Source organism: Scaptodrosophila lebanonensis, unplaced genomic scaffold (assembly GCF_003285725.1).
Source record: "Scaptodrosophila lebanonensis strain 11010-0011.00,11010-0021.00 unplaced genomic scaffold, SlebRS2 tig00000138-arrow-arrow-pilon, whole genome shotgun sequence".
NCBI lineage: Eukaryota > Metazoa > Arthropoda > Insecta > Diptera > Drosophilidae > Scaptodrosophila > Scaptodrosophila lebanonensis.
In genome coordinates, this window is record NW_022060587.1 from 1927365 (window position 1) to 1952334 (window position 24970).

At 40.4% G+C, this 24970-nt stretch overlaps 5 protein-coding genes and 1 long non-coding RNA gene across 10 annotated transcripts in view; 4 read left to right on the forward strand and 2 right to left on the reverse strand.

The window, feature by feature from the left end:
* LOC115629316 (mannosyl-oligosaccharide alpha-1,2-mannosidase IA) overlaps positions 1 to 15820 on the reverse strand; it is a 128161-nt gene extending 112341 nt beyond the window's left edge. Inside the window, exons 1-2 of one of the 4 annotated variants that reach the window (XM_030525765.1) lie at positions 15806 to 15820; positions 11165 to 12112 (exon numbers count right to left, since the gene is read on the reverse strand). In XM_030525765.1, the coding sequence (XP_030381625.1) occupies positions 11165 to 11788 (624 nt within the window). In that variant the 5' untranslated portion in view covers positions 11789 to 12112; positions 15806 to 15820. Of the gene's footprint in view, positions 1 to 11164; positions 13223 to 15805 lie in introns of those variants that run through there. The other 3 variants (XM_030525764.1, XM_030525763.1, XM_030525762.1) reach the window with 3 other exon arrangements.
* On the forward strand, positions 13439 to 15718 carry LOC115629317 (activating signal cointegrator 1). Of its 2 annotated transcripts, XR_003995878.1 has the most exons (7): positions 13439 to 13581; positions 13652 to 14294; positions 14379 to 14833; positions 14896 to 15017; positions 15069 to 15263; positions 15327 to 15552; positions 15609 to 15718. XR_003995878.1 is itself a non-coding variant. In XM_030525767.1 (6 exons), exons 1-6 carry the CDS (start codon positions 13514 to 13516, stop codon positions 15395 to 15397), a joined length of 1554 nt encoding a protein of 517 aa, XP_030381627.1. In that variant the 5' UTR covers positions 13439 to 13513; the 3' UTR covers positions 15398 to 15713. The 2 variants fall into 2 exon arrangements, 1 of the variants encoding a protein (XP_030381627.1); XM_030525767.1 differs by having other exon boundaries at positions 15327 to 15713.
* A 1805-nt stretch (positions 15821 to 17625) lies between the features above and the next one.
* LOC115629247 lies at positions 17626 to 17965 on the forward strand. The gene is made up of 3 exons (XR_003995874.1): positions 17626 to 17677; positions 17741 to 17809; positions 17936 to 17965. It is a non-coding gene; the product is annotated as an uncharacterized LOC115629247 (long non-coding RNA).
* A 3-nt stretch (positions 17966 to 17968) lies between these two features.
* Positions 17969 to 18481, forward strand: LOC115629249 (migration and invasion enhancer 1). Its single transcript, XM_030525666.1, has 2 exons — positions 17969 to 18103; positions 18173 to 18481. Exons 1-2 carry the CDS (start codon positions 18078 to 18080, stop codon positions 18432 to 18434), a joined length of 288 nt encoding a protein of 95 aa, XP_030381526.1. The 5' UTR covers positions 17969 to 18077; the 3' UTR covers positions 18435 to 18481.
* Positions 18476 to 20857, reverse strand: LOC115629248 (cactin). The gene has a single exon (XM_030525665.1). It carries the CDS (start codon positions 20833 to 20835, stop codon positions 18535 to 18537), a length of 2301 nt encoding a protein of 766 aa, XP_030381525.1. The 5' UTR covers positions 20836 to 20857; the 3' UTR covers positions 18476 to 18534.
* Positions 20858 to 21043: 186 nt separating this feature from the next.
* On the forward strand, positions 21044 to 24090 carry LOC115629236 (molybdenum cofactor sulfurase). Its single transcript, XM_030525650.1, has 3 exons — positions 21044 to 21217; positions 21322 to 21466; positions 21541 to 24090. Exons 1-3 carry the CDS (start codon positions 21136 to 21138, stop codon positions 23795 to 23797), a joined length of 2484 nt encoding a protein of 827 aa, XP_030381510.1. The 5' UTR covers positions 21044 to 21135; the 3' UTR covers positions 23798 to 24090.
* The last annotated feature ends 880 nt before the right edge of the window (positions 24091 to 24970 follow it).

Here is a 24970-nt window from a genome sequence, read left to right on the forward strand (position 1 = left end):
CTTAATATGCTAGTATGTCCCCCCCTCTCCCACCCCCCCCCCCTCTCACTCTCTCTCCCACCACCTAAAACTACACAATTATGGCCTGTCGCAAAAAACACACACGTGTACGTGTGGTATGCGTCCGATGCAATTGTCTTTGGGCCAACGCGCACGCCAAACAGCAGCAGCAACAACAACATGCTAGCTTCTTGCAAGATTTACGCCGAAAAGGTCAACAGAAATGACATATGAATAGAGGTTATTTGGGTGGGCGAGAAGGAGGAGCATCTGAAAGCATCTGCTGCTGACGCTGATTATGAATATGACCTTTAACCGTTGCCGACCTATGTATGTATGGATGCACAATATACTAGTATAGCAGTGGTGGCTCACAGTTTGCAGGTAATAATCGATATAATACGACGCATCTAATTGTAGGGTGATGTTGGAAATAAATAAACTTAAACATACATACTCGTATGTACATGAAATTACACGGCTACAATAATAATAAGGCATTGTTAAATCTTTATATTCCCACTTAATGTTCAATAGTTCAATATTCAATATCTGAACCATATGAAAAAAAGTCTAAAAAAAAAGATAGCGACTAAAACGTTTTATATAGTGTTTTAATCAATTTTTGTATGCATGTTTACAAAAAGAACGTGACTTAAATTTGGTCATCAGGATAGCGCCCCCTACACTAAATTCAAATTTTTTTTGTAAATTTTGAGCTACCAAATATTTATATTTTATAATATATGTATAATATATAATATACTATTTTTATATTATACTTTAAATATTTTAAAGCAAAACTAATAGTGTGTAGTCCCGCCTTTGTTAACAATTACTTCATAGATTTGATTGGATACAGGTTTCCAATGTGATGTAAGGAAATGGTGCAATGAAATGTATATCAGAATCAAAATATTAAAAATGATAGAATTTTAATCCAGATACGATTAGAGTATATGTTCAGTTGTACCCAAATGTTATTATATTTTGCATGCTTTGTCAGCACCAAGTTCTGAATATATAGTATATTTATGTTTTATTGCATCGCTAAGCTGCTTTTAAAAAATTTCAATGCGGTTTTTTGACAATGTTGCAATTGATTTCGGAATAGACTACAGAATAAAGGGCGCAAGAATTATAAAAAGTAATAACAGAAATAAAGTACTCTCAACAATACTGGTACCATGCCACATATACATACATACTCTTATGCGTACGAGCGTTATAATAAGTCTTGCCATTGTCCACTATTCTCTACGTCATATAACGGAAGATGTGGCAGTCTGTCTGTCTGAACTTGCTTTAAACGTGTTCTCGCATTGTCACAGAATTAAACAACACAAGTGTATTCTATAGTCGGGCGAATCCATCTATCCATTTATGATTTCCATCTTTAATTGTATTTGTACTTTTTATACCCTGTACCCGTAGGGTAAAAAGGGTATATTAGGTTTGTGCAAAGTATGTAACATACAGAAGGAAGCATCTCCGACCTCATAAAGTGTATATATTCTTGATCAGCATGACGAGAGAAATCGATCTAGACATGTCCGTCCGTCTGTCCGTCTGGATGAACGCGAGGATCTCAGAAACTATAAAAGCTAGAATAACCAAAGTTGGCATCCAGATTCTCCTAGGTCCGAGTAAGGACGAGTTTATTTTATTTTTTTTAATTTTCCCCCCCTTCCCCCGCTGCAGAATTTCGTCAATAGCGTCCACATTTCAAATGCTACCTAAACCAAACTTTGCACACATAATTTATATATAATTGTCTACTGTTGTTCAAAATTTTATTCAATTCGGTCAATTCTAAGAAAAGTTATTAGCGAAACAAATTCTCGCCAGTACAACCCCCACAAACTGCAGCAACAAGTTCGCTCTTCTTCTTCCTCTTTTTGATGCTGCTATGGGCGCATATAACTCAGTGACGGAAGTTTACCTGGGTACAGGGTATTACACTGTCGGGCTTGCTCGACTGTAGCGTTCTCTCTTGTTGTTATTCTCTTTGTACGCATAGCATAGCGCATAAAAATTATTTGGCGCTATTCGTGAAAGCCAAGCCCCACACGAACGTTCGGTCAACAACAACAATTAAATACACACATAAATACTACTATCATCTAAACTACAACAACAAAAGCGAAAGCACCAGTGGCTGTAATGACTGTAATAGACAGAACGCGGGCTCAGATGTATGTACATACATATCTATATCTATATCTATACGTATGTCTATATGTATGTAAGTCTGTTCATTCATGCACGCCAAATATATACGTAATAACTGAATTAACAGTAGGGTAGTCGTTAAACGCAGTGCGGTAACTTTTTATGAACTTTTTATGCCCATAACTTAAAGGGTTAATTGGTGCGAATGTATTTAACAACTAGAAGGAGGCGTGGCATATTCAATAGAGCATTTAAGTGTACATATTATTTATCGATTAAGAGTACGGGAGCCGATACCGTGCCCGACAAGCCCGCTCGTCAGTACAAACCAAAGTTTCTCGGTAAGTATGAGAGTATATTGGGAGCATAACTATATGTACTAATAGTAATACATATGCTATATAGTTGCATTAATTTAAAGTACATTTAAATGCGAATATACAAGTATCTCAGGAAATATAAGAGGAAGAGTTCATGTTTCATCCTTCTTGAAAAAGTTCCGTAACTCTTTAAATTATTATACAAATCGAAAATCCCTAAGTTAAGTTGCATCGAGAAGGAAATGAAAATAATCTCTGTCTACGCTGTATAAATCAATTATCAATCAATTGGGGCTAACAGAAATTGAAGGAGTAGAAATTGCGGAAGTGGGATCAGCGTTTTTAAGAGCCAGACCCGCATCACTAAAGCAATCCATTCTTTTGAATAAATCGACTTTTGGAATTATTGGTGTTGGCTAATAAAAAGAAAGTATTGGGATTTGAGCCGGGGCCATCCGAATTCATCTTCATTTTTGCATTAAGAGCTTTTTTTTGTAAAGTTGGGTTGTGGGTGCCATATCCTGACAGTCCTGCCGGCTAAAACGATATTCTATTTGGTGGAGCAATATGAAACATTCCATCCATACTTCTTTATACAGCTGTTAAGCTGCTGCAAATACACCAAATTTAACATTTGAATCAACCTAGCATACATAATCAATTTCAAATCTTGATTAAACTTTAATAAGACTTTAATGTGTTAGATTGTGTATGTCACCATGGGTTAAGGAGTATTGTAAGGTCCTTTCGTTGTAATATTTTTAAGCTTTGTTTGAAGTTGATTTTAATTAACATAAGATCGAATCGTTCGAAGATAAAATCTTAACATGTGCTGTCTGCTTATAGCTGTAAAGCCTGTATGTAAATATGTGACTCTCAGTCGCTGTTAAAATGTCCCACATAAGCGTTGATTGAATTGTAATACACTCTTAAAAATAAAAGTCTGCCAGTCTGCCATTTTCCTTTCACTTAAGATGGAAGTGAAAATTGTGGTACTTGGACCATATCCCCAAGTTGCCAGCTGAAGCCGTACAGGTATAGCAACTTTTATAGCAACGAAAAGTAAAAGTCTATGTGTTCTTGATCAGCATCAGAAGACGGTTCGGTCTACACACGTCCGTCTGTCTGTATGAACGCAAGTAGCTGCGAAACTATATGAGCTAGGTTCTCCAAAGTGCGGGAAAAAACAAGTTCATGTTTTTTATATATATATATTATTTTTATTTTATAAACGGTTTAACAAATATTAAATTGAAAATTCCAACAACAGAAAATGTTGTTACAAGTAATTCAAAAGCTATAAAGTAAAGAGACTCTGCAAGTAGTATTCGATTTGTTGCCGCAACATTTATTTCGTCTATTTCATCTAATTGGCAGCCTGCCAGATCGCCTAATATAAAGTTGTTCCACTCATAAATTCCTCACACACCCTGTACAGTAAAAATTACTGTAGTATGTCAATAACAATACGTTTTAACCAGCGCCACGCAAATCAGTCAGACAAATTTTACGCTCAAGCTGGCCCGAAAATAGCCCAGACTCTACCAAAAGAGAGAAAGACGAGCCACAAAAAACAACAATAATAATACCATTTCGTATGCCTAATGTATATTTAAATGGTTGAGTGCGTTAAACTTTGTGCCGCAAATAGAAAACTAAGCGCTGAAAAATTTGAATGCCGCAACACGTACTTATTACAAGGCTTTGGCTTCCGCCTCTGTTTCCCCTTTCTGCTTCGACTTCGACATATGTCCACTTTCAGAACTGGCCTACTTTTATCCGCGCTTATACATATTTCACTTCATTCATTCGAGAACAATCGCTTTAATCAGTGCGTTCTGGAAATTCGAATTCTTCCATAATATCAAGTACTTCTTTCTTTCCCAATTGTTCAAATAAATCGAAATTACAAAAATGCATTTTTAATTTAAATTTGAATAAAACTGATCTAAGAATGAAGTTACTATAAATGTGTACCCTTCTAGGCCGAAGATGATGACTTACCTACAAAATATATAAAGCAAGCTCATACCACAATTTTACAGCGTACTGCATAGGAATTAAATCTATTACAAAAATTGCCGAATAGCGCCAAACGAGTAACAACAACAACAGCTTCGGCCAGAGCTCCTTATCCATTAACAAGAGAAATGTAGAATATTTTGCGGATAGGAGATAGCAGTTCTTTTTTTATTCTAAACAAGATAGAACACTACAGTCATGAAGACCATGAAGACTACCATGAAGACAAGCGCCCATAGCAAAAGCAAAAGAAGAGGAAGAGAAGCGGACCCGCTCCTGCAGTTTGTCGGCGTAGTACTGAAGTAAACTTGTTTCGCTAATCACTTTTCTTAGAATTGAGCGAATTGTAAGAGATTTAAAACAAAATTAGATAATTATATATTAATAACCTGTGTTTTATATAGCTTTGGAATCATGGGCAGTATTGACAAAATTCTGTAGCTGGTAGAGGGGGGAAACAAAAAAATAAAACAAACTCGTGTTGCCTGCTCATAAGCAGAGTCTACATACCAAGTTTGGTAAAAGTGGGCCCAGCAGTTATCGAAATCCAGGCGTACATCCAGACAGATGGACATGTCTCTAGATCCATTTTTTCGTCATGCGGATTAAGAATATTTATATGTTATAGCACAAACGTAATATATGGTATATTTTACTTTCGGGTATATGACATACAAATATTAGGAACTGGTGCCAAACATACGGTGCGGATCGGCCATAGTAGCTAATAGAATCGGTCTCTACTGCCGACCATATCAGACAAATCAAACTAACACCATTTTTGAGAGCCCACAGCTGGTCTTGCTTGCATCGCATTTGCAACATAATCAAGTTTAGCGCACATTCGGTTTTGAATTTCGCTGACAATTCCCTTCCTTTTTTATTGTACAACTCTGTGGCGTCCTTGGGCGTTATCCGAGCTCTTGAATGACACGAAACAGAGTAGTAGTCTCGAACTCATGCCTTAGTGATAATAAAACAACAGCTCGGGTAGCGCAATTGCCAATCAGAAGTAAATAAGACGCGCACGTGTACGAAACCAAATAAAACAGACAAAAAGAGGGCTTGGCTGGCAAGTAAACAACATAAGCTCTTGTTTACCAGTAGTTTAAAGCCGAAGAGCTACCTGAGACAGTGCGTATAAAGTGACAATATTTACACATAGACATAAAAGTCAAGTGACAGAAAGTTTTGTACGACTTGTAAAGAAAATGAAAGCACTTGGAATAAAAGGAACTAAACCTCAGAGACAGAAATCAACTTAACCAAACCCTATTCCAGCTATTTTTTAACTCTGAAAATAACTCTACAAACCCAACAATATAACGACAAAAAAGGTAATCCGAAACATAAATTTACGTGTATATATACAGACGGATCAAAATCCTTTCATTCAACATCTTTTGTCATTGCAACAGAATCTGTGCTAGGGATGTAAAAAAGATCGTGTGATTGTGATTGTGTGATTTACCAAATAAGGTATACATTTTTATTGTGTTTTATATTATACATTTTTTATGTTTTCATTAAAATGTGTATTTTGTAATACAAATTCAACATTGTTAAGCATTTGATCTTCATTTTTATTCGTATGTAATGGCACACTTAATATATCTAAAATATAAGTAAGCCATACCAGTTCATCAAAAGTCAATATTACTAGTTCTTTATTGGCTAACAACATTTAGTAAAATACTATGATAGTCTCTCTTGATACATAAACATTTTAATCATCTCTGTTGATTTTCTCCCTAATACATATTAGCTTTTTTATTGGAAAGTTAATCTTTAAAACATCGATGTTTTTTGCGATGCATCGCAAACAGACATTGATGTACATCAACATCGATGTTTTCCCTTCGACTTAAATCCCTAATCTGCGCTCAAGATCGGAATATAAATAATATAGATACCCATTCATATAAGCATGGAAGGCAACGATTTTGCAGATACAAATGCCAAGTCCATCTAAAATCGAAAACAATAAAACAAACTAACACTTGATGTATGTACACTCATGACACATTTTCGAAAGTTTCAAAACATTATTATTTGCTAATGATACTTCTCTTTATTGCTCCAGAAATGTTTTTAGTGTAGTTTAGTTCTCTGTCCGATTACATTCTTAAATGGAAAATTAGGCTAAATGCTGGTAAAACTAAAGCCATAAGATTTACAACAAACCGTAAGCCTTGTTTTCTACCAAATACTGAACTGAAATTAAATACAAAAAAATATAAAATGTGATACTTGCGGTTGCCAGTTGGGCGTTTTTTTGATAACAAAAATATTTTTTTCAGAGCACATTGGCAAACTATAGAAGATGTTAATAAAACTATTTCGTAATCCACTATCTTTACACAACAAGCTAAGTTTATATAAGTACAACTAATTCTGTTTTTACACGGTCTTTTTTTACACGATTTTGATATAACACGGTTTTTAAATTAAAAATTACATATATATATATATATATATATATATATATATATATATATATATATATATATATATATATATATATATATATATATATATATGTACATATTTCTTAAGAGATAAGGAACCAAGCACCTATATTTGCAAATGATCAATGTCTTTTTTTACACGGTTGTTTCTGGAACCAATCTACCGTGTTAAAACAGAATTAGGTGTAATTATTTCTACCTATAATGTAATATGAATCTGAGGTAGTATGTCGCAGAAGTTCACGAACCCATTTTAAAAAAAATGTAAACTACTCAAAATAAAATAAAAATCATGTTGATTTTTAATAGACCCTTTTATTATCCAACAAAACTGCACGAGTAATCGAATATTAAAACGGAAGACAAATTATATAGTAAAAAAATCGTGCTGACTAGTTTAAAAAAAGCATTCTTTAACATTTTTCTATTATATTTAAGATTTTCTTTGCCATTTTTTCCTTTTATGTTTAGAAATAGATTCAAGCTACACTTGGACATGTGAACAGATTCATATCTTAGATGAAAAGATATTGATTTTTATACTCTGTACATGAAATGTAGAAGAGCATATGAGGTTTGCGCGAGATCTCAGAGACTGCAAGTTTGTTTTATTTTATTGCTTTTCTCCCCCCACTTCCCCAATAATGGAGTTTTCCGTAACGCCGTTCGTATAATCACCTATATGTCGGAGACTATAAGACCTAGGGACACCAAGTCCTAGGGACATAAGTCCGTATGTAAAGTTTCATTATGATATGCCGATTTTCAAGGATTTTATAGCCATACATATAGACACTGCCAGCCGTTGTTGTTGTTGCTGCTTTTCCCCCTACAGGGTATAAAACTGAATTTCCACAGCAACAAATATGTACGAGTATGTATGTAGGCAACAATTTGTATTAATTTGCTCCATTTCTGTGCATTTATTAGGCCACTAATAATAAAAGAAAATGTGCGCTGCTTAATTGCAATAAAAATAAAGAATTAAAACGAAGAAACAAAACGAAATGAATGCTAGCGACACAAATGAAGACTCTCCTAATCGACGTTCACTTTCGAGTGTTTCGTGTTTGCGGTTTGTCAAGTTTTTGCCTTTGTTCTTTTATTTTTCTATTTTTACATATATATTTTAACGTTTGTGTTTAAATAATTATTCAGTGTGTCTGTTTTGCCCTCTTTTTTCTTCACGCCAAGCGAGTTGGAGGTCAGTAGACTAAAGTTAAACAAAAATGGAAAGTAAAACAAAATAAATATTGTAATGAGCGACGAAGATCGTGCTGCTGAATTAAGTTAACGAATGAGACAGATATAGTATATATAGTATATACTATGTTATATGCATGCATTTTTACTTGAAAGAGAAACACATGAAATAAAAACTCCATAAATTTACTGAGAATCGTAGAAGCCAGCACAGGTCGCTGGTTATTAGCAACAAATTTGAGTTATCTAGTATGTACATATATAGAGGGTTCAGCTCTTGCCTTATTTCATGCAGTGCTTATTCTCGGAGTTCAGAGGTCTACAACAACGAAACTATATACATGATAATACATGATTAATAAATATCTGAGGCTTGACGGAGCAAAATATTGATACTTTTTTATAGTTGGTTCTGGAAAGCCCTCGTTTCTATAATTTGGTTTGTCCATTTTGTATGAAAGCATTAAGTTTATATATATATACATATATATATATATATATATATATATATATATATATATATATATATATATATATATATATATATATATATATATATATTGGATCCGTAAATTATCATTTGCTTGATAATAACAGCTGGCCAAGTATGGAATCAAGACTCATCGGCGAATCTTACTGAGTTCCATAACTCTGGGCTCTTGCAAACGAGTACCCCGGCAATGTTTCAATCTACACAATCAATTCTTGGCATGGATATACGGTTTTTAGCCCTCTACTCGGCCATTTATATCATAGTAGTTTAGTAGCCGGCCCACAGCTTCTGCATCACTGTGCTAGAAATCCAGCCTGCCTGAACTTTGGATACAATATTTCGAATTGAAAGTTGCGGGTTTGTCTTTTTCTGCACAGTGTAACTTTCGTTCAAAATCGGTTCCAATTGAAACCAGAGTTTTTGGTTTACGAGAATTATTTTGGTATACTTGTAAGCATTAATGTTAACCATTTCTGAAATATTTCAGTGTTTTCAAGTGCATTTCTTCGATTGTTTTTCGAGACCCTTTTTAAATATTCTCACAACTAAATACTCCAAGTTAAGTACCAATGCAGAATGAAATGAAATAAAAAACCAAGAGAAGTAGAACAAATGCATACAATTGGCAATTAAAGAACGATTAAAGAACGCATTGAAAAACCATTGCACGCAGAAGTGTCTGAATAAATTAAGCTGTGAGTTACCATTTTGTTGGGCATTCAGTTTGTCCCATTTATGGCCAAAGGGGGCTTTCATTGCATTCCAGTTTAAGCTTTCTATATACTTATTGGCTTTAAAGATAGAGGTTTAGAAGAACATATACTGTAGATTGTAAATGGAAGTAGTAAACTAAGAGCCACTTGTTCTATAAAACATAAAAGAGCATACATAAGGTAGCGGTAAACGGCATTCATTCCGGAATATCTGTACATATATACCCTACTGTTTTAGCACGTTTTTGTCTTTCAGTAGAAAATATGTTGTGATTATTTTTCACAAGTGGTGCAAGACCATCAGAAATGGCTACAACATTCTCAACACACAATTTGATTCCCATATCTTTAGAAATAAACAAAACCGTTTAAAATCATATGAGAGCTCTTTGTTAATAATCGGACATGTTATTTGTGTCCCCCAAAAAGATTAGATAGTTTTAATACTGCGAAGAACAGATGGGCATCGCGATTTGGATATACTATATGTATGTACCTATAACCGGTGATTCACAAACATAAACATCAAAAACCATATACTCTTACACTTGCCTGTAAAGAGTATTAATACATTTTTTTGTGAAAAGTAGCATTAGTAACATGGATGTTACTATGTGATTTTTTTAGTATCAAGTATCAGAAGTTGGATTTATTGTACGATATGGTATTGGGTTTTTATTGTTTTCCACGCAGATCACATAATTAATATTTAACGAGGAACGCACGTAAATAAGCCGCGAATGTTTTTATCTAATAAAATCGAACTACTACACCAAGCTGTTTCCAGATTGTTTTTTTTTTTCTTTTTGGTCAAGTCTATGTCATTTTGGTCTTTTTGGAACAGCGTATTGTCGCTCAACGGTAGAGGAAGCATTAACAGTATAGTGATAATTGTCGAGATGAGAACAGAAGCGTACTGCACTGTACTAGTATGTATGTATGCATACTGTATTAGCGTATTAGTGGTGGTATAGAAAGCCAGATGCCAAGAGAATCGCTAGCTACTGACAAACTAATGTGATAAATGGAGCAAGTGTTTTCGAGCCTCGAGAGCAGTGAGAGCAAATGAAATGTTATTCACATCATGTTCCCGATTACTATTTTATTTTCGTGCATAGGTTGTATGAAGAAAAACAGTGGACGTTCGCTAAGAAAACTTGCAGTTAATCAGACAGAGGCGACCTAATCTGCAGAACGATAAGGAGAGCGATTGATCAGTATTTTAACTATCGGCTATGTACTTATGTTGTACTCGTATTTATAAAATTCGAAGTAGTTTGGTTTCCGTTAAACCGTATTTACCAATCAGTATAAACATCTGACAAATCAGGTGTACAATCAACCATTGTCTTCCCATCTTCAGATGGAAGAAAACCCCCGCGAGTCGTTAGGGGGGTCCTTCCTTTTCGCATTAGCTGACCGTGTTTTAATACACTCGGGACTTCCGGTTATTTAATATACAATTGTATATAATATACTATTTTGCAAGCTGAATAATATGGATTCCAAGAATTTTACAAATTTCTTATCGCCAGAAAGTTCTGTGCATGCCCAATGAATACTTTTTTACACACATACATATGTATGTACAAACATAAGTGTATGTACATATGTGCAAACATTACAGTCATATATATATGTACATATAGATTTCTGTATACATATGTATATTTATGTAACTTCAAAAAGCAGACTCGCTCTCAGTTTAGGGTCGACATGTTATCAGTATGTATTGCCAAAATGTGTATGAAATAAGAATTATCGCTCACTTACCTCCTTTAGTTTCTCACGTTTCTCCTCTAGTCTGGCATCCGCAGGTTGATGTCCGCCGCCGCCCATAGGCAGTTGTAGGCGTGGAGTATTATTAGCCACACCTCCAGTAGATCCTGAAACTGCACCGCCCCCTCCTTCAAGAGGCGCCGCTATCATAGGCATGGCTGCCTTTTGCTGCTGCTCCGCTTCCTCAGGCAGATCTTCACCATCATCCTCGGGCTCCAAGCCAGCTGGCTGCTCTTGTTGTGCCGCCGGAGCTGCTGCTGCTGGCTTCACAGCTGGCGCAGGTACCGGGGCCTGAGCTACCGCCTGTTGTGGCTCGTCAAGCATCTCGCCCAGCTCCTCTTTAATCTTTTGTTGTAAGCGTTGACGATCGCCCATAAAGTGGGGATCCTCATCACGCGAGGCATGTGCCGCCAAGGGGGGCGCAGGTATAAATATTTCGGGCCCTGCCTTCTGAAAGTGTTTGTAGACACGCAGAACGCGATCGCTCCCAAAATTGTCGGGCAGCAGAAAGATGCCGCCAAAGCAGAGGAAGCACAGGGTGACCAGAACCAGTCCAATTAGACATTTTTCACGTGAATGGAAATTTGATTTGCGTCCAATTGGGCCAATGCGATACATTGTGAGACTACGTGTGTTATTTACTATTTGGCTCGGTGTAGTACGTAAGTCGATGTTAGATTTGTTGGATTTTTGTTGGGTTGGTGTTGGATTTTTGGTGTGGGGGGCGGCTCAGCTGATTAGCGACTGCCAACTCTTTGGCTGCGTTCGCTGCACTGACGTTTTTGCCGGCTGCTGTTTCTTCTTCTTCTCCTTCTTGTTAGGCAGGCAGCTGTTGTTTGATTGCAAGTGTTGGGGCTTTTTCCTCCTTTACTGCCGGCGCAGCACCCACACACTCTCACACACACGCACGAGCTGACGCATGCGCAGAGTTGTTCAATGCAGCTGGAAATGCATTTTATACAATTGTTTTGTTATTTTCAGTAATTTAAAACACGTACACAAGTGAAGAGCAAGCACACACAAAACAAAAAAAAAAAACAACAAGTAATACGCGCAACGACAAATACGAATATACTTAAATGAACACAGCTGAATTGGTGCGCGACGTTCGTTTTTGTAGTTGTTGTTGCTGCTGTGATTTTAGTTGGTTTGTTCATAGAATAAAAAAACAATACTGTATTATGCGCCGCTTATAAAAACTGACTGCAGATTGGTTTTCAATGCCTGCGGAGTAGCTTCCAACATACGCACGCACTGACTTATAGACACCACACACCCCCACACTATCATACAAGGTGTGTGTGTGTGTGTGCACGCAATTTGCAAAAATAGACAGTAATAGTACTTTAGCAATTTGTGTGGCACGCGTTGTTTTTGTCACTGTCACGCAACAACAACAACAATGCGGAGAGAGTACCGTTAGCACAAAAGTACCGCACACGAAAATAAAAATGCATTAACTATAGTTAGTAAGAGAGAGGAGGGAATAAGGCGTGTGTAGACGACAATGCTACAGCTGTGCTGTTGTTGTTGTTGCTGTTGTTGGCTCTGCCGCTGCTGCTGTCGCTACTATTGCTGCCGTTTCTTACGTCTTGGCAGCGCTGTAGTGGGTGGATGATGATATTATTGTTGTTGTAGGAACAATCCACGGCACGCCAATGATTTTTTGCCACTGATATGCATATGTATGTATGCATGTACGAATGTACATAGATTTATTAAAATGCCAACGGCGTTCAAACTTTAAATGCGGCTAAGAAATAGCCTGTTTAATTCTTTAGCTCTCTCTACTTTCTATTTGTACTTATTGGAATTGGAAGCAGCCGTCGCCGCTGCTATAACTGTTGTTGTTACCGCCACTGACTATGACTACGCGAAGCCAAAATGCACACACATTTGTAAATCAATTGTTACGAACAACGCGAATATGTATAAGTCAAAAAGACGAAATGGTTAACTTGTAAACCGACTTGTTGTCAATTGCAAATATAATGCTTCGTTTCGGTTTCTGTAATGCGGGAATTTCACGGCGCGGAAAGTGAAATGCAAATCACAGCATCACACACAGAGTGTTCAAAATGTTTCCATTGCTTTCATTGCACACTAATAATCATCACGCTTTGTTTTATGCTTGCGGTTCGCATTGGCGTTGCCATACTACATACACATGTGCTATTTGCACTTTCACTGCCGGCTGTAGCCGTCTGGTCGCTTTTCAACACTGTCATTGCCATCACCATTTACATATTAACAGCTGTTTGGTGCAAACAAATTACTCTTAATTTTATTCAAAATTTGCAATTTTTTGTGAAATATTAAAAAATAAAATACGTTAAAACAAAAATGGAAAAATGGGTGCGCGATACCTTGTCCAAATGCTTAGATTGCATGGTGACAGACCAAATGCTGGCGTAAGTAAATAGCGGATTCAATTTTCCTAAACACATTTTATTTGGAGAACTCTATTTTCCTTCCCAACAGTGCAATATTAAATATTAAAGATGACTACGAGTTCGACAATTACTTTGGCAACCTGCTGAGTGAGGAGAATGAGGAGCATCGATTGTTTTTGCTCAACTGCCGGCGCATGTTGCTCAGCGGCAAGCAAGCTCGCAACACAACGAAATCAAGGAATAGCCCCCAGACGCCCACGAAATCTTCTCCACAAACTACACAGAAGCAAGGCGGAGGTGCTGCTAAGAAGCAAGTCAAATATACCAATCTTTATGCCAGCGATGGCAAAGTTATTGGTGACACAATATTGCTCAAAGGTCGTCGCAGCTGTGACTGCCAGGCCTCACAGCATAAACTAATCAATAACTGCATGGGCTGTGGGCGCATTGTCTGCTTCCAGGAAGGCAGCGGGCCTTGTCTATATTGTGGCGAACTTGTTTACACGCCTGAGGAGGAGCAGCAAATGGCCAAACAACAGAAGTCGTCCGCAGCCTCGAGCTCGAAATCAAATGCAAAAGGGAAGAAACAACCACAACAACAACAAGCCAAGGCTAACAAGGATGTGGCTGCACTCCAGCAAGCCCTGGCACAACGTGATCGCTTGCTGGAATACGATCGCAATAGCGAGAAACGCACAACGGTCATCGATGATGAGTTGGACTACTTTCAGGTTCTTAAGTCTTCCTAGTTCTTAAGTCCGGTTAAAGGACCTTTGTCTAATAATTTACAATTTTCGCTGCTCTCTCTTTTGCAGGAGAACTCGGTGTGGCTGACGGATGCAGAACGTGAGAAGTACGAGCGCCTGAAGAGCGAGATGCATGAAATGAAGCATGGCAGTCGGATTAAGCGCAAAATAAAAGTGGATTTCGCGGGGCGGGAGCTGCCTGAAGAGTTGCCCGTAACCCAAGAGTACGAGCAGCAAGTGCTGCGCGAACTAGCAGCCGTGAGCAAGACGGCGAATGTGGCACAATCGACACTCACCGGTCGCTCATCGATGATTTTGGCGCCCAACTTGGACATGGCGAAGCCACCATTGTTTAAGCCCAATAAAGCGGCTATGAATAACTTGCCAGCCCAGCAGACACATGATGGTCTTGAGCGCATCTACAATCGTGTGCAGGACAAGGAACTGCTTGAAATGCAGGACATGCGTCAGTGCCTGTCTATGCACCAGCCTTGGGCGTCCCTGCTGGTGGCGGGCATTAAAAAGTGAGTAGCCATCCGCATACGTACCTGCATAATGTTCATAAAACAAAAACATTTGTGAACAGGCACGAGGGTCGCGTCTGGTACAGTGAACACCGTGGCCGTTTATGGATTGCCTCCACAGCCAAAGAGCCTCATGCCGAAGATATTGCGCAGATGGAGGAATTCTATCGTCAGCTATATAATAGTAAGCGCACAAGGAACCTCTTATACATTTTCTAAGCGCTCGCCTTTGCAGATCCTAAGCTCAAGTTTCCTACACACTATCCCACAAGTAGCCTGTTGGGCTGCGTGCATGTGGACAGCTGCCTGCCACAGGAGGAATATCGGGAACTGTTCCCAAACGGTGAATCGGATAGTCCGTATGTATTTGTGTGCACCAATCCTGAACAGCTACCATTGCTGCTGCCCGTGCAGGGCGAGCACAAAATATGTGAGTACAACAAACTGGCGCAGGCAGAGACCCAAAAGTAAACCACAATCGAACAATTTTCAGATGAGCTACCGCTGAAGACCCACAATGCCGCCTGCAAAACCCTTCTGCGCGCGAGGACCACTAAAGGCTGAGGATCACTCAACCAACCATTCCATTTATAACCACTTGTCAGCTTTTTCAATCTACTAGCAATATTACGAATTTTAAGAGATGCAAATTCCTTAACATGCGGAGACTACGCTGTTGGCTTACAGTTGTATATACGAGCCCTAGCCGCTATTAATTGGTACGGCTACGTTTTTTTCGATAGTGCAACTTTCAATGACTTGTATTTCTTTTTAGGTGATTATTGCCCAAACATATGAATTAGTTTTAAATCCATATCTATCTAATAATAATGCAAAAAAAAAAAAAAAAAACAATTGAAATAAGACAACTTCATAATACACGAAATATTTTTGATTAATTGGTGCGGCAATATTATTTTTTTAAATAAGACTGTAAAAGAGTAAAATAGCAACATAAATTGTAAAACTAACCTTGTATAAAAAACAGGTGCCCTTGAGTTGTAATTTTGAATAGGTTTTCTAATTATTGAGCACGATGGCAAGAGGTAAGCCAGTTTCTGAGTAAGGTCGAGCTTCAAACATAGAAAAATTCAATTTGTGCAACAGTTATGGCGAAGTATAAAAAAATCGTATGCTTTCTAAGCCTACGGTCGTGTCTCAAAAATGACTTCACGCGACAAAAGAAGTTTGTCGACTATACTTCAAAATCAGCGAAGTACTGTGAGAGATATAGCGGCAAAATGGTCTGAAAATATTGGAAAAACAATAAAACATGAATGGGCGCGACAGAAAAAATGAAACGAACTTAATATGGCTTCTATAAAGTATGATTGCTGATTCTGTTGAACATAATAAATAATTTTGATGTTTTTAGGCCAAAGAAAAACGAAAAAAAGCTTTGCCAATAAAAAAAAAGACTGCTATGGGCAAGAGAAAGAAAGAATTGGGTACTACGGCAGTGGAGTGGCACTCTATAATTTTTAGCGATGCGGCATATCACTAAGATTGTCTTAGGCGTTCAACCAAGTTTCTAGCAATCACAATGGTGAGGATGCATATGAGCTTGTACAATGCAATACTTCTCAAAACGACGTTGCACACCCCGCAAAAACAACCAATAATTGGGTTCAAGAGAATGGTATTGATGTCCTAGATAGGGAATCATCAAGCCCAATAGAAAACTTATAGATAATCATAAAAAAAACAGGGAAAACGACCCATAATGTGCTCTGTTTGGATTAAAATTAAAATTTCAGGAAATGTTGGACTTTATAACTCCTGACGAATGTCTAAATTTAGTTAATATCAGTAAAACGAGAATTAAAGCTGTTATTAAAAATAAAAAAGATGGTACTCAGGTTTAATTAGTAAGTATTGTTGCCGTACCAATTAATAATGGTCAAAATGTATTATAAAAGTTGACTTATTTAAATTGATTTTTTGCATTATTGTTTGAGAAACGTGTGCATGTTTTGCTATGAAATTAAAGGTAATTTAACGACCTTTTTAAAAAGTATAAATATGTTTCGGCAATAATCACCTACTTGCAAAAAGAAATACAACTCATTAAAAATTGCATTATCGAAAAAAAACGTAGCCGTACCATTTATTAGTGGTTAGGGCTCGTAGACTGTGCTTTATAAGTTCAAGTGGTTAAGATTTTAAAAAAACAGCCACACTCCTTAAAAAGGGACCAATAAAAACATAGATATTTTGAAATACTATAATGCTTAATATCAATTACTTAAGAGCGTGACACCAAATATAGAATATATGTTGATAGCGTTGGGCTTTTATAAGTAGATGACCTAATCGCAGATCTATTTGAATAATAATAATAACTTGTAATATCAGCAATTTAGCTTAACACTGAAAAAAGTATCGTATTTCAAGATCTATTTGTTATGATGGGTATGGGTATGGGTTTATAATTTTTGTTCAGTTTTTGTAAAAAGGAAACGGAGATGCATGGCGCCAGTCTATAATCAGAATCGATATAGACAGTATATTTCTGACCGCTGTCCCATAAAAATGGAAAAACTTTTCCAAAAATGGGTACTAACATCTAAAATTGAGTGTAAAGAAAAAATCCAAGCAATTGTTATCAAAACCATTTACAATTAAAATTTCTACTAAATCGAGGTAATACGGTCGGGCACTTTCAAGAGTAGTTATGCTATAACGAGTAAGATGCCCATATACCTACATATGTAAGTATTTACTGAATCTTTTCCAGAGCTGTTGTAGAAACGTACTATTCCTTTGAACATTTACATAATCGGCCAACTGTATCTTATGTATAACTGTCATTGGATAACTAGACTGAATACTATATCTATCTATGTATGTACATATATGTGAAACACCGTTTTTGTTCCTTAAGTTAGACAAAAGCTTAAATTCCAGAGTGGCGTATACATACATACATACATATGTATGTACATATTTAATTGGAGAAATCAAATAAAGACAAAGGTAAGGCTAATGTTAATTTTATTAAAAAGGCTTTTTATTTATTTCTTTGTTTCCTTGCCTTGAGTAAACGTCCCTTTCTCCAATTTCTATCTCTGTCTCCGTCTCTCCCCCTCCTCCTCTTCGTAGACGTTGCACATGCATGTTCTTCTTCTTCTTGCGGCCCAGCTGATTCGCTTGTCAACAAATTTTGGGGGAAAACAAACACGCCGGCTTTGCTTAAAGCTCCTTCGCGCACACACACACACACACATACGTAAGTGTATTGGCAATGGTCTACGTCGATGTGGAATACTGGTAAGTAGAACTGGCTCCAATATTTTGTTAACGGATTCCGCGTCAATTGCAACATTTGAATTGTTTCAGCGGCGTCTGCAATTTTAAAGCACAATGCCAAATGCTGCGCGAGTTCTTGCTCGAGAATGCGCCCGAGGTGGACGTGGTGTGCCATCAGGGCCGACGGGGCTCGTTTGAAGTGAAAATCGACGAGCAGTTGGTGCACTCGAAGCTCAAATCTTTGGCGTTTCCCCAGCACGCCAGCGTTCTGGAGCAGGTGCAGCGGGCACAGCGTGGCGAGCCCATCCAGCAGGTTCAGGAGGCTGCCATCAAAGACTGCTGCGTTATGTAACCCACACAATAGAAATTAGTTTAATAGAAAGGCTATGCATCTATGTATGTTGTATGGTTTTTTTATTTCGTTTATGGAACGGCAGGGGCTGAGACATTGACTAACGACGATAGCGATAGCGCTTGAAATGGAACCACAACTGAAAAATGTTGTTATGGAACTGACAGCGGAAGCCCCTCTTATAGCTAAATTCCCATTCGCGATTGACGATTTTGAAGGCAATATCCTCGTAGGGCGGACCGGTGTGGAAACGCAGCACCGCAAAGTCGCCATTGTCCGGGCACGGGGTCAGGAAGTATTGCGGCGTTAGGGACTTGTCCATTAGATCCGGATAGAATATGTTGAACTTGTAGCCCTGCACAATTTTCGGCGGTGGGTTGTCCATGTCGTAGTGCGTCTGGTTGTACTTGTTCCACTCAAAGCCGGTGTGGACGCGATTGAAGTAGCGCGGCTTGCGTGGACGATACTTGTCGGTGGCCAGTTGAGGCACTGCGTCCAGAACAGTCTCCACGGAGAACTCGGCTTCGTCGCCCTGCATGCCTTTGCGAGCTTCGTTGCGCATGCGAAGCTCTTGTGGCGTGAGCGTAACGCCGTCCGCGCGCTCTGGATGAACAATTAGCAGGCGCTGGCGTTGCAGCCTACGCTCATCTTCACCGTCGCTTAAGAGGATGTTGTCTTCGCTATTGTTACCTTCGTCGTCGCTCGCACCGACTTTGCGGCCATTGAAATCCTCCTCGCGTATGTAGGTGGGACTATAGTTTCCTAGTTTGTAGAGGCGCACAGCGTTGAGAATCTCTCGCATTGGATTTTCGGTTTCCTCGCTTTCGTGTGCCGGCTCTTCTTCCCCCTCACGCTGGTCCTCTTCGTCCTCTTCCTTGACATCTGCGGCCGTTTCCATTTGTGTGAGGGGCGACTTTGCTGCTGCTCCTGCTGCTGATGGTGGCTCACTGCCCGCCTCAGTCTCGCGCTTCAATGTCAGCAACTTCTCGCGTAGCAGCTGCTGGTGACGATCCCGCAGACGAGCGCGTGCCATGTGGGCCTTTAGTTGGGACAGCAGACTCTCCCAGTAGCTAATGTCGACGCCGTCGGCACGACCGCCTATTTTGGCTTCGATCCGCGAGCGCATCTCCTCCAGCTGTTGAGCATTTTTGCCGCGGAATATGTCCGCCACATCCTTCACCACACTTTGATGGATCCCATCGCGTCTTTGATTTAGAACATTTGCGTCGCTTTGCTGCATCTTTTGCTGTTTTTGCAGCTCATCCTGGACAATGATGATCATGTCGTTCCAAAAGTCCATGTGCTTGCCCTGCTCCAGCTCCTCGTAGACCTTGATGTCGACCAGGAGATCCTCAAGTTCATCAATATTTAGACCATGAAGCAGTATGTACGGCTCGTGCATTTGCATTTCGAGGGCATCCTCCAGCGCCGCATTGCCGGCAGCTACATACTGAGCGAGCAGATCTATGGGCTTGGCGCGCCCATCTCGAATACGAATCTCACTGCGAAGACGTGCTTGTTCCAAGTGAAATTGGTCCTCCTGGCGTTGCCATTCGCGGAACTGAACCGCTTCTTTGGCGCGCTGTTGCTGCATCATGTCATCTTCGCGGGCCTGTCTCTCCAGTTCACGCTCGACGCGACGCTTCTTCACCTTCTCCAGCTCACGCCGATTTTCCAGCTGCTTTTGCAGCGACAACACCTCCACAGTTTTGCTCGACAGATTCGACAAACCTTCCACCTCCAGCTTTTTGCCCCAGTGGAAGGTGGACGTTAGGTTGGAGTCGCCAAAAGGGTTGTCCTCGTTGGAGTAATGCTGGTACTCGTTGTCCCAGCCCATGCGCTCGCGACGACGCTGCTCTTTGGCCTGTTTTTCACGTAGACGACGTGCACGTTTCTCTTCAGGCGTCTCCTTGGCTTTGAGCTCCTCCTTTTGGCGTTGACGTTCTTGTTGCTCGCGCTGACGACGCTCCTCGAGCGTTTGCAGCAGTTTCATTGGATTCTTTTCGGGTGAAATTCGCTTGACTGCGTTTGGGTTCGAGTGATTGCTGGAGGATGATGATGAGGATGAGTTGGACGCGGAACGTGTTCGATGCCTTCGCTTGTCCTCCTTGTGACGCCTGCTGCTACGACTATTACTTCTTACATGACGGCCTCGACTCCTGCTTCGTTCGTGGTCCTTGTGCCGGCGTTTGTCTTGATTCTGGTCCCGCTCCCGTTCTCGATGGTGCCCTCTTGAGTGTGCACGCTCCCTGTCCCTCTCCCTATCTCTGTTGTGCTGACGCTCACGTTTAGCTTCAACAGACCGGTCACGCCGTTTGCTACTGTGGCCAGTATGTGAACTCTTTTTACTGCCCCCAGCACTGCGACTGCGACTTCGGTACCGTGACTTCTCTCTGGGCATTATAATTATATCCTGATGCAATTCCTAAACGTTTGCACCGACAACAGCAAAACTAATAAACAACAACTTGCGGAATCAGCTCTCGATTAATTGATATCGATAGCCGCATTCCGGCCAAATATTTGACCGATGCTGCCAAGTTTGCGCTGCCCACTCGGTGTGGCAACGCTTTGTCGGCACAATCGTCATCAGAGTGCAATAGAAGCGCGCTGTGCAATGCGGAGTCAAAAACATATAAAAGCTCGAAGCGTGTTTGTGTGTGATCCATTGCAATTATAATTATCAGTTGTTGCTGCAAAAATGTCGCTGCACACCACATACAAGGCAGAGTTTAGTGCGGAAGAACGGGCACAGATTGACAAGGAATTCAATAGACTGGCAGGTGAGCTACTATTTCGTTATTGTTACGAACATTAGTGGACTTGTGCACTGATAAGCGCGAGTAGATAACTCTAGTGCCACTCAATTACATATGTATGTATACAGATACCACCTATCTCGACCATGCGGGGACCACACTCTATGCCGAAAGCCAGGTAGCTGCAGCAGCGAAGGAGCTGCAACGCAATGTTATTTGCAATCCTCACACATGCCGTGCCACCGGCGACTATGTGGACCAAGTGCGCTACAAGTAAGTCGTAGAGATCGTTAATTTCACCACGAAATGAAAATATTGATAGCTGTGATTGATGTGACTCTTTACAGAATTTTGGAGTTTTTCAATACCGACGCCGATGACTATCATGTGATTTTCACCGCAAATGCGACGGCAGCTTTGCGCATTGTTGCGGAAAGTTTTCAGTTTGCTGAAGAGGCAGTGAAAAATGCCGAAGTGGGCAATTTTTATTACTGCCAGGAAAACCACACTTCAGTGCTGGGCATGCGTGCGCTAGTCCGAGAGCGGTGTCGTGGTGTTTATGTGCTTACACAGGCAGAGATTGCACAAAACATAACCACGAGCAATGGAGCATCGAAGGCGCCCGGCAATGCCAATTCCCTGGTGGTCTTCTCTGCACAGTGCAACTTTAGTGGCTACAAAATGCCTCTGGGGGTCATAGAGCAGGTGCAACAACGCGGATTGTGTGAACAGGGAAAATGTGTTTGGAGCAATGATTTAATTGTAGAGCAACCACAGCTTGCCAACCACTACGTGTTGCTTGATGCCGCTTCTTATGTGGCCACCAACTTCCTCGACTTGCAGCGTCATCGTCCAGATTTCGTATGCGTCTCATTCTACAAGATTTTCGGCTATCCCACAGGAGTGGGTGCGTTGCTGGTGAGCCGTCGTGGCGCAGCGGTGTTGCGCAAAGGCTTCTATGGCGGTGGCACCATCAACTATGCCTACCCCCACACAATGGAGCACCAACCACGTTCCACTTTCCATGAGCGTTTCGAGGACGGCACACTACCGTTTCTCTCCATTGTCGAATTGCTACAGGGCTTTCGAACGCTGCAGCGTTTGGTGCCGCCGACCCGCGAACCAAGCGTTCGCACAATGGAGCGCATATCGAGACATGTGCACGCCTTGGCCCAATATTGTGAGCAGCAGCTGAAGCAGATGAGGCATGCCAATGGCACCCCATTGATCACCTTCTACAACCACACCGGCTATGAAAATCGCGCCACACAGGGCGGCATTGTTACGTTCAATGTTCGCACCGATAGCGGTGGCTTTGTGGGATTCGGAGAAATTGCTTGCATGGCGGCATTGCATCGTATTCTGCTGCGCACCGGCTGCTTTTGCAATGTGGGCGCGTGCCAGGCACACTTGCAACTGGACGAGGACACAATGGATGCGATATATAAACGCGCTGGTCGCATTTGCGGAGATTATTATGATCTGCTCAATGGCCGGCCTACAGGAGCAGTGCGCTTATCTTTTGGATATATGACGCGACAGCAGGATGTGGAGCGCGTTCTAGAAATGCTGCGCTCCTGCTACCTGGCGAAGAAGCCGCAGCAGCGAATGAGCTTTATTGAGGCACAGGTAGATCAACTACCCGCTGTGCTGCAGCAGCGCGCCAGAATATTGCGTCCAAGGGTGCTTCAATTGGCCGTGTATCCAGTGAAGTCGTGTGCTGCCTTCAAGATTGGGCGGGTCGAGGCAAAGGGGGATTCGGCTATGCATATGAATGGGCAAATAAAGGCGGAGGAAACGACGCCAACTCGGTGGCCACTTACGACTAAAGGCTTACAATACGATCGCCAGTGGATGATTGTTGATGTAAATGGCATGGCTGTTACGCAGAAAAAATGCGTTGAGCTGTGCCGCATCCAGCCCCGCATTGTCGCCGATCACTTAGAGCTGCATTTTGGCGAATCCGACCGAACGGTCTCTGTTCCGCTGTCCCTACAAGAGCAGGCAAAATCATCGGCGCGCTGCCTCAGCAAAGTTTGCAGGCAGCCCATCGAGGGCTATGATTGCGGCGATGAAGTGGGCAGCTGGCTCTCGGAAATGCTGGGGGTCGAGGGCTTACGATTGCTGCGCCAGTCTAGGCAACGCGTTGCCCCCAAAGGCAGCAGCTCGGCAGAAGGATCATCCAGTCCAAGCAGCAAATCATCGCCCACGCAACTAAGTCTAGTCAATCAGGCCCAGTTTCTGCTGATCAATTGTGCCTCGGTTCGCTCCCTGCAGCTGGATGAGCCGCTGGAGGACACAGTGGATCGTTTTCGTGCCAATATAGTCATCGACACGGAAACGCCTTTCGACGAGTTAAGCTACACGCAGCTGCGCATCGGGCCCGTTGACTTCAATGTGGATGGTGTGTGCCAACGTTGTGATATAATTTGCATTAACCAAAGCACCGGGGAGCGGACGCCAGGCACACTGACCACCATATCGAGAATGCAGAGCGGAATGATGAAGTTCGGCATCTATATATCGCAATCCGAAAGAGACGCGGACTTGAAGGAGCAAGAAATGTATCTATCAATCGGCGATGCCCTTATGGTCTCGTATTAATAAGTAAGGCATTAGGCGTTAGCTTCGACACTGGAGTGAAGAGTAATATTGGGGATTTATATAGATATGGGGACCAGCATTGTAGTTTTAGTCTAAAATTCACCAGAGTTCATATGAAACTCTAAGTTAGAATAAGAAGAAAACACTTGAATGCATTTACTCCTGGCATTAGAAACGGCTTTTCTATCAAATACTTATAACTGGAATTGGGTTGGCATGGGCTTAGCTTTTTTTAGAATGCACATCACTTATTGTAGCTTCGTACTACAAATAAAAACGTTTATTCCATTTAATTTGTCTTTGCATCCAATCTGTTGTGATATTTCTTCATCGATATGATGTATTTAGTCTAAGGCTGAATTCGCTCTTCAACTAATTTACAGATACTTCCAAATCCGTCCATATTTCCACAAGGGTTCCATTTTCTAGAAACTATAGTGTTGTGTTCGGATATCTTGGAATTCAATGTTTTTAGTCGCAGTATTTTCAAGTTTATAAAATTTGTCTACAGCTGGTAAGATAGTTTCTTAATCTAATATTTTTATAAAATGCATAATTGTCGGCAATGCTATAATTAAACAAATTTAAAATCCAATTGTACAGAATCGAATCTTGCTTATAACTCGTTGCCCCCTTAACCCAATTATATGCTATTAAAAATTCATGAATTTCTATATCAAAAACCGAACGTCTTAAATAATTCGATGTGTGAAGTAAAATCCGAGCTCTACATTCCGAAGCTTGTAAACTTTTGCTGCTGCTTACCTCAGTACAAACAAACGGGCTATCGAATTAATTTCAGAGAATTTTGCGAGTGTATTCTTCATTGCACTATCTTATTATTTAGTTTATATTCCACGAACAAGTTACTCAATACGATATTTATTGGAATTTAAGATGAGTACACGTGCAGCTATTGTATGACAATGCAAGGTGGAGAATAAAGAAAAGAGAGCAATTTGTGGTGGTTGGACTCAACGACAATTGCTCCACTGATTCACAAATTTTTAAATATAATTGTACTGCGTTCTCATGTAGGGCGCCTGTATCCAAAATTTGTGTGTCTCTAGCTCTTATAGTCTCAGCGATCGGACCCTGTTTTACTCGCAAATGTGAATAAAAATGTACGTGTTCGCACAGTGGGACCTTCTCGCGTTTTTCGTTGCAAAAATC

Bases quoted from the DNA above. Each gene is read 5' to 3' on its own strand.
- LOC115629317 (XM_030525767.1), top strand. From the start codon at position 13,514: ATGGAAAAATGGGTGCGCGATACCTTGTCCAAATGCTTAGATTGCATG. The intron at 13,582-13,651 runs GTAAGTAAATAG...CCTTCCCAACAG, and splicing joins GTGACAGACCAAATGCTGGC to TGCAATATTAAATATTAAAG. The intron at 15,264-15,326 runs GTGAGTACAACA...AACAATTTTCAG, and splicing joins GCAGGGCGAGCACAAAATAT to ATGAGCTACCGCTGAAGACC.
- LOC115629249 (XM_030525666.1), top strand. From the start codon at position 18,078: ATGGTCTACGTCGATGTGGAATACTG. The intron at 18,104-18,172 runs GTAAGTAGAACT...GAATTGTTTCAG, and splicing joins TACGTCGATGTGGAATACTG to CGGCGTCTGCAATTTTAAAG.
- LOC115629248 (XM_030525665.1), bottom strand. From the start codon at position 20,835: ATGCCCAGAGAGAAGTCACGGTACCGAAGTCGCAGTCGCAGTGCTGGG.
- LOC115629236 (XM_030525650.1), top strand. From the start codon at position 21,136: ATGTCGCTGCACACCACATACAAGGCAGAGTTTAGTGCGGAAGAACGG. The intron at 21,218-21,321 runs GTGAGCTACTAT...GTATGTATACAG, and splicing joins GGAATTCAATAGACTGGCAG to ATACCACCTATCTCGACCAT. The intron at 21,467-21,540 runs GTAAGTCGTAGA...GACTCTTTACAG, and splicing joins GTGGACCAAGTGCGCTACAA to AATTTTGGAGTTTTTCAATA.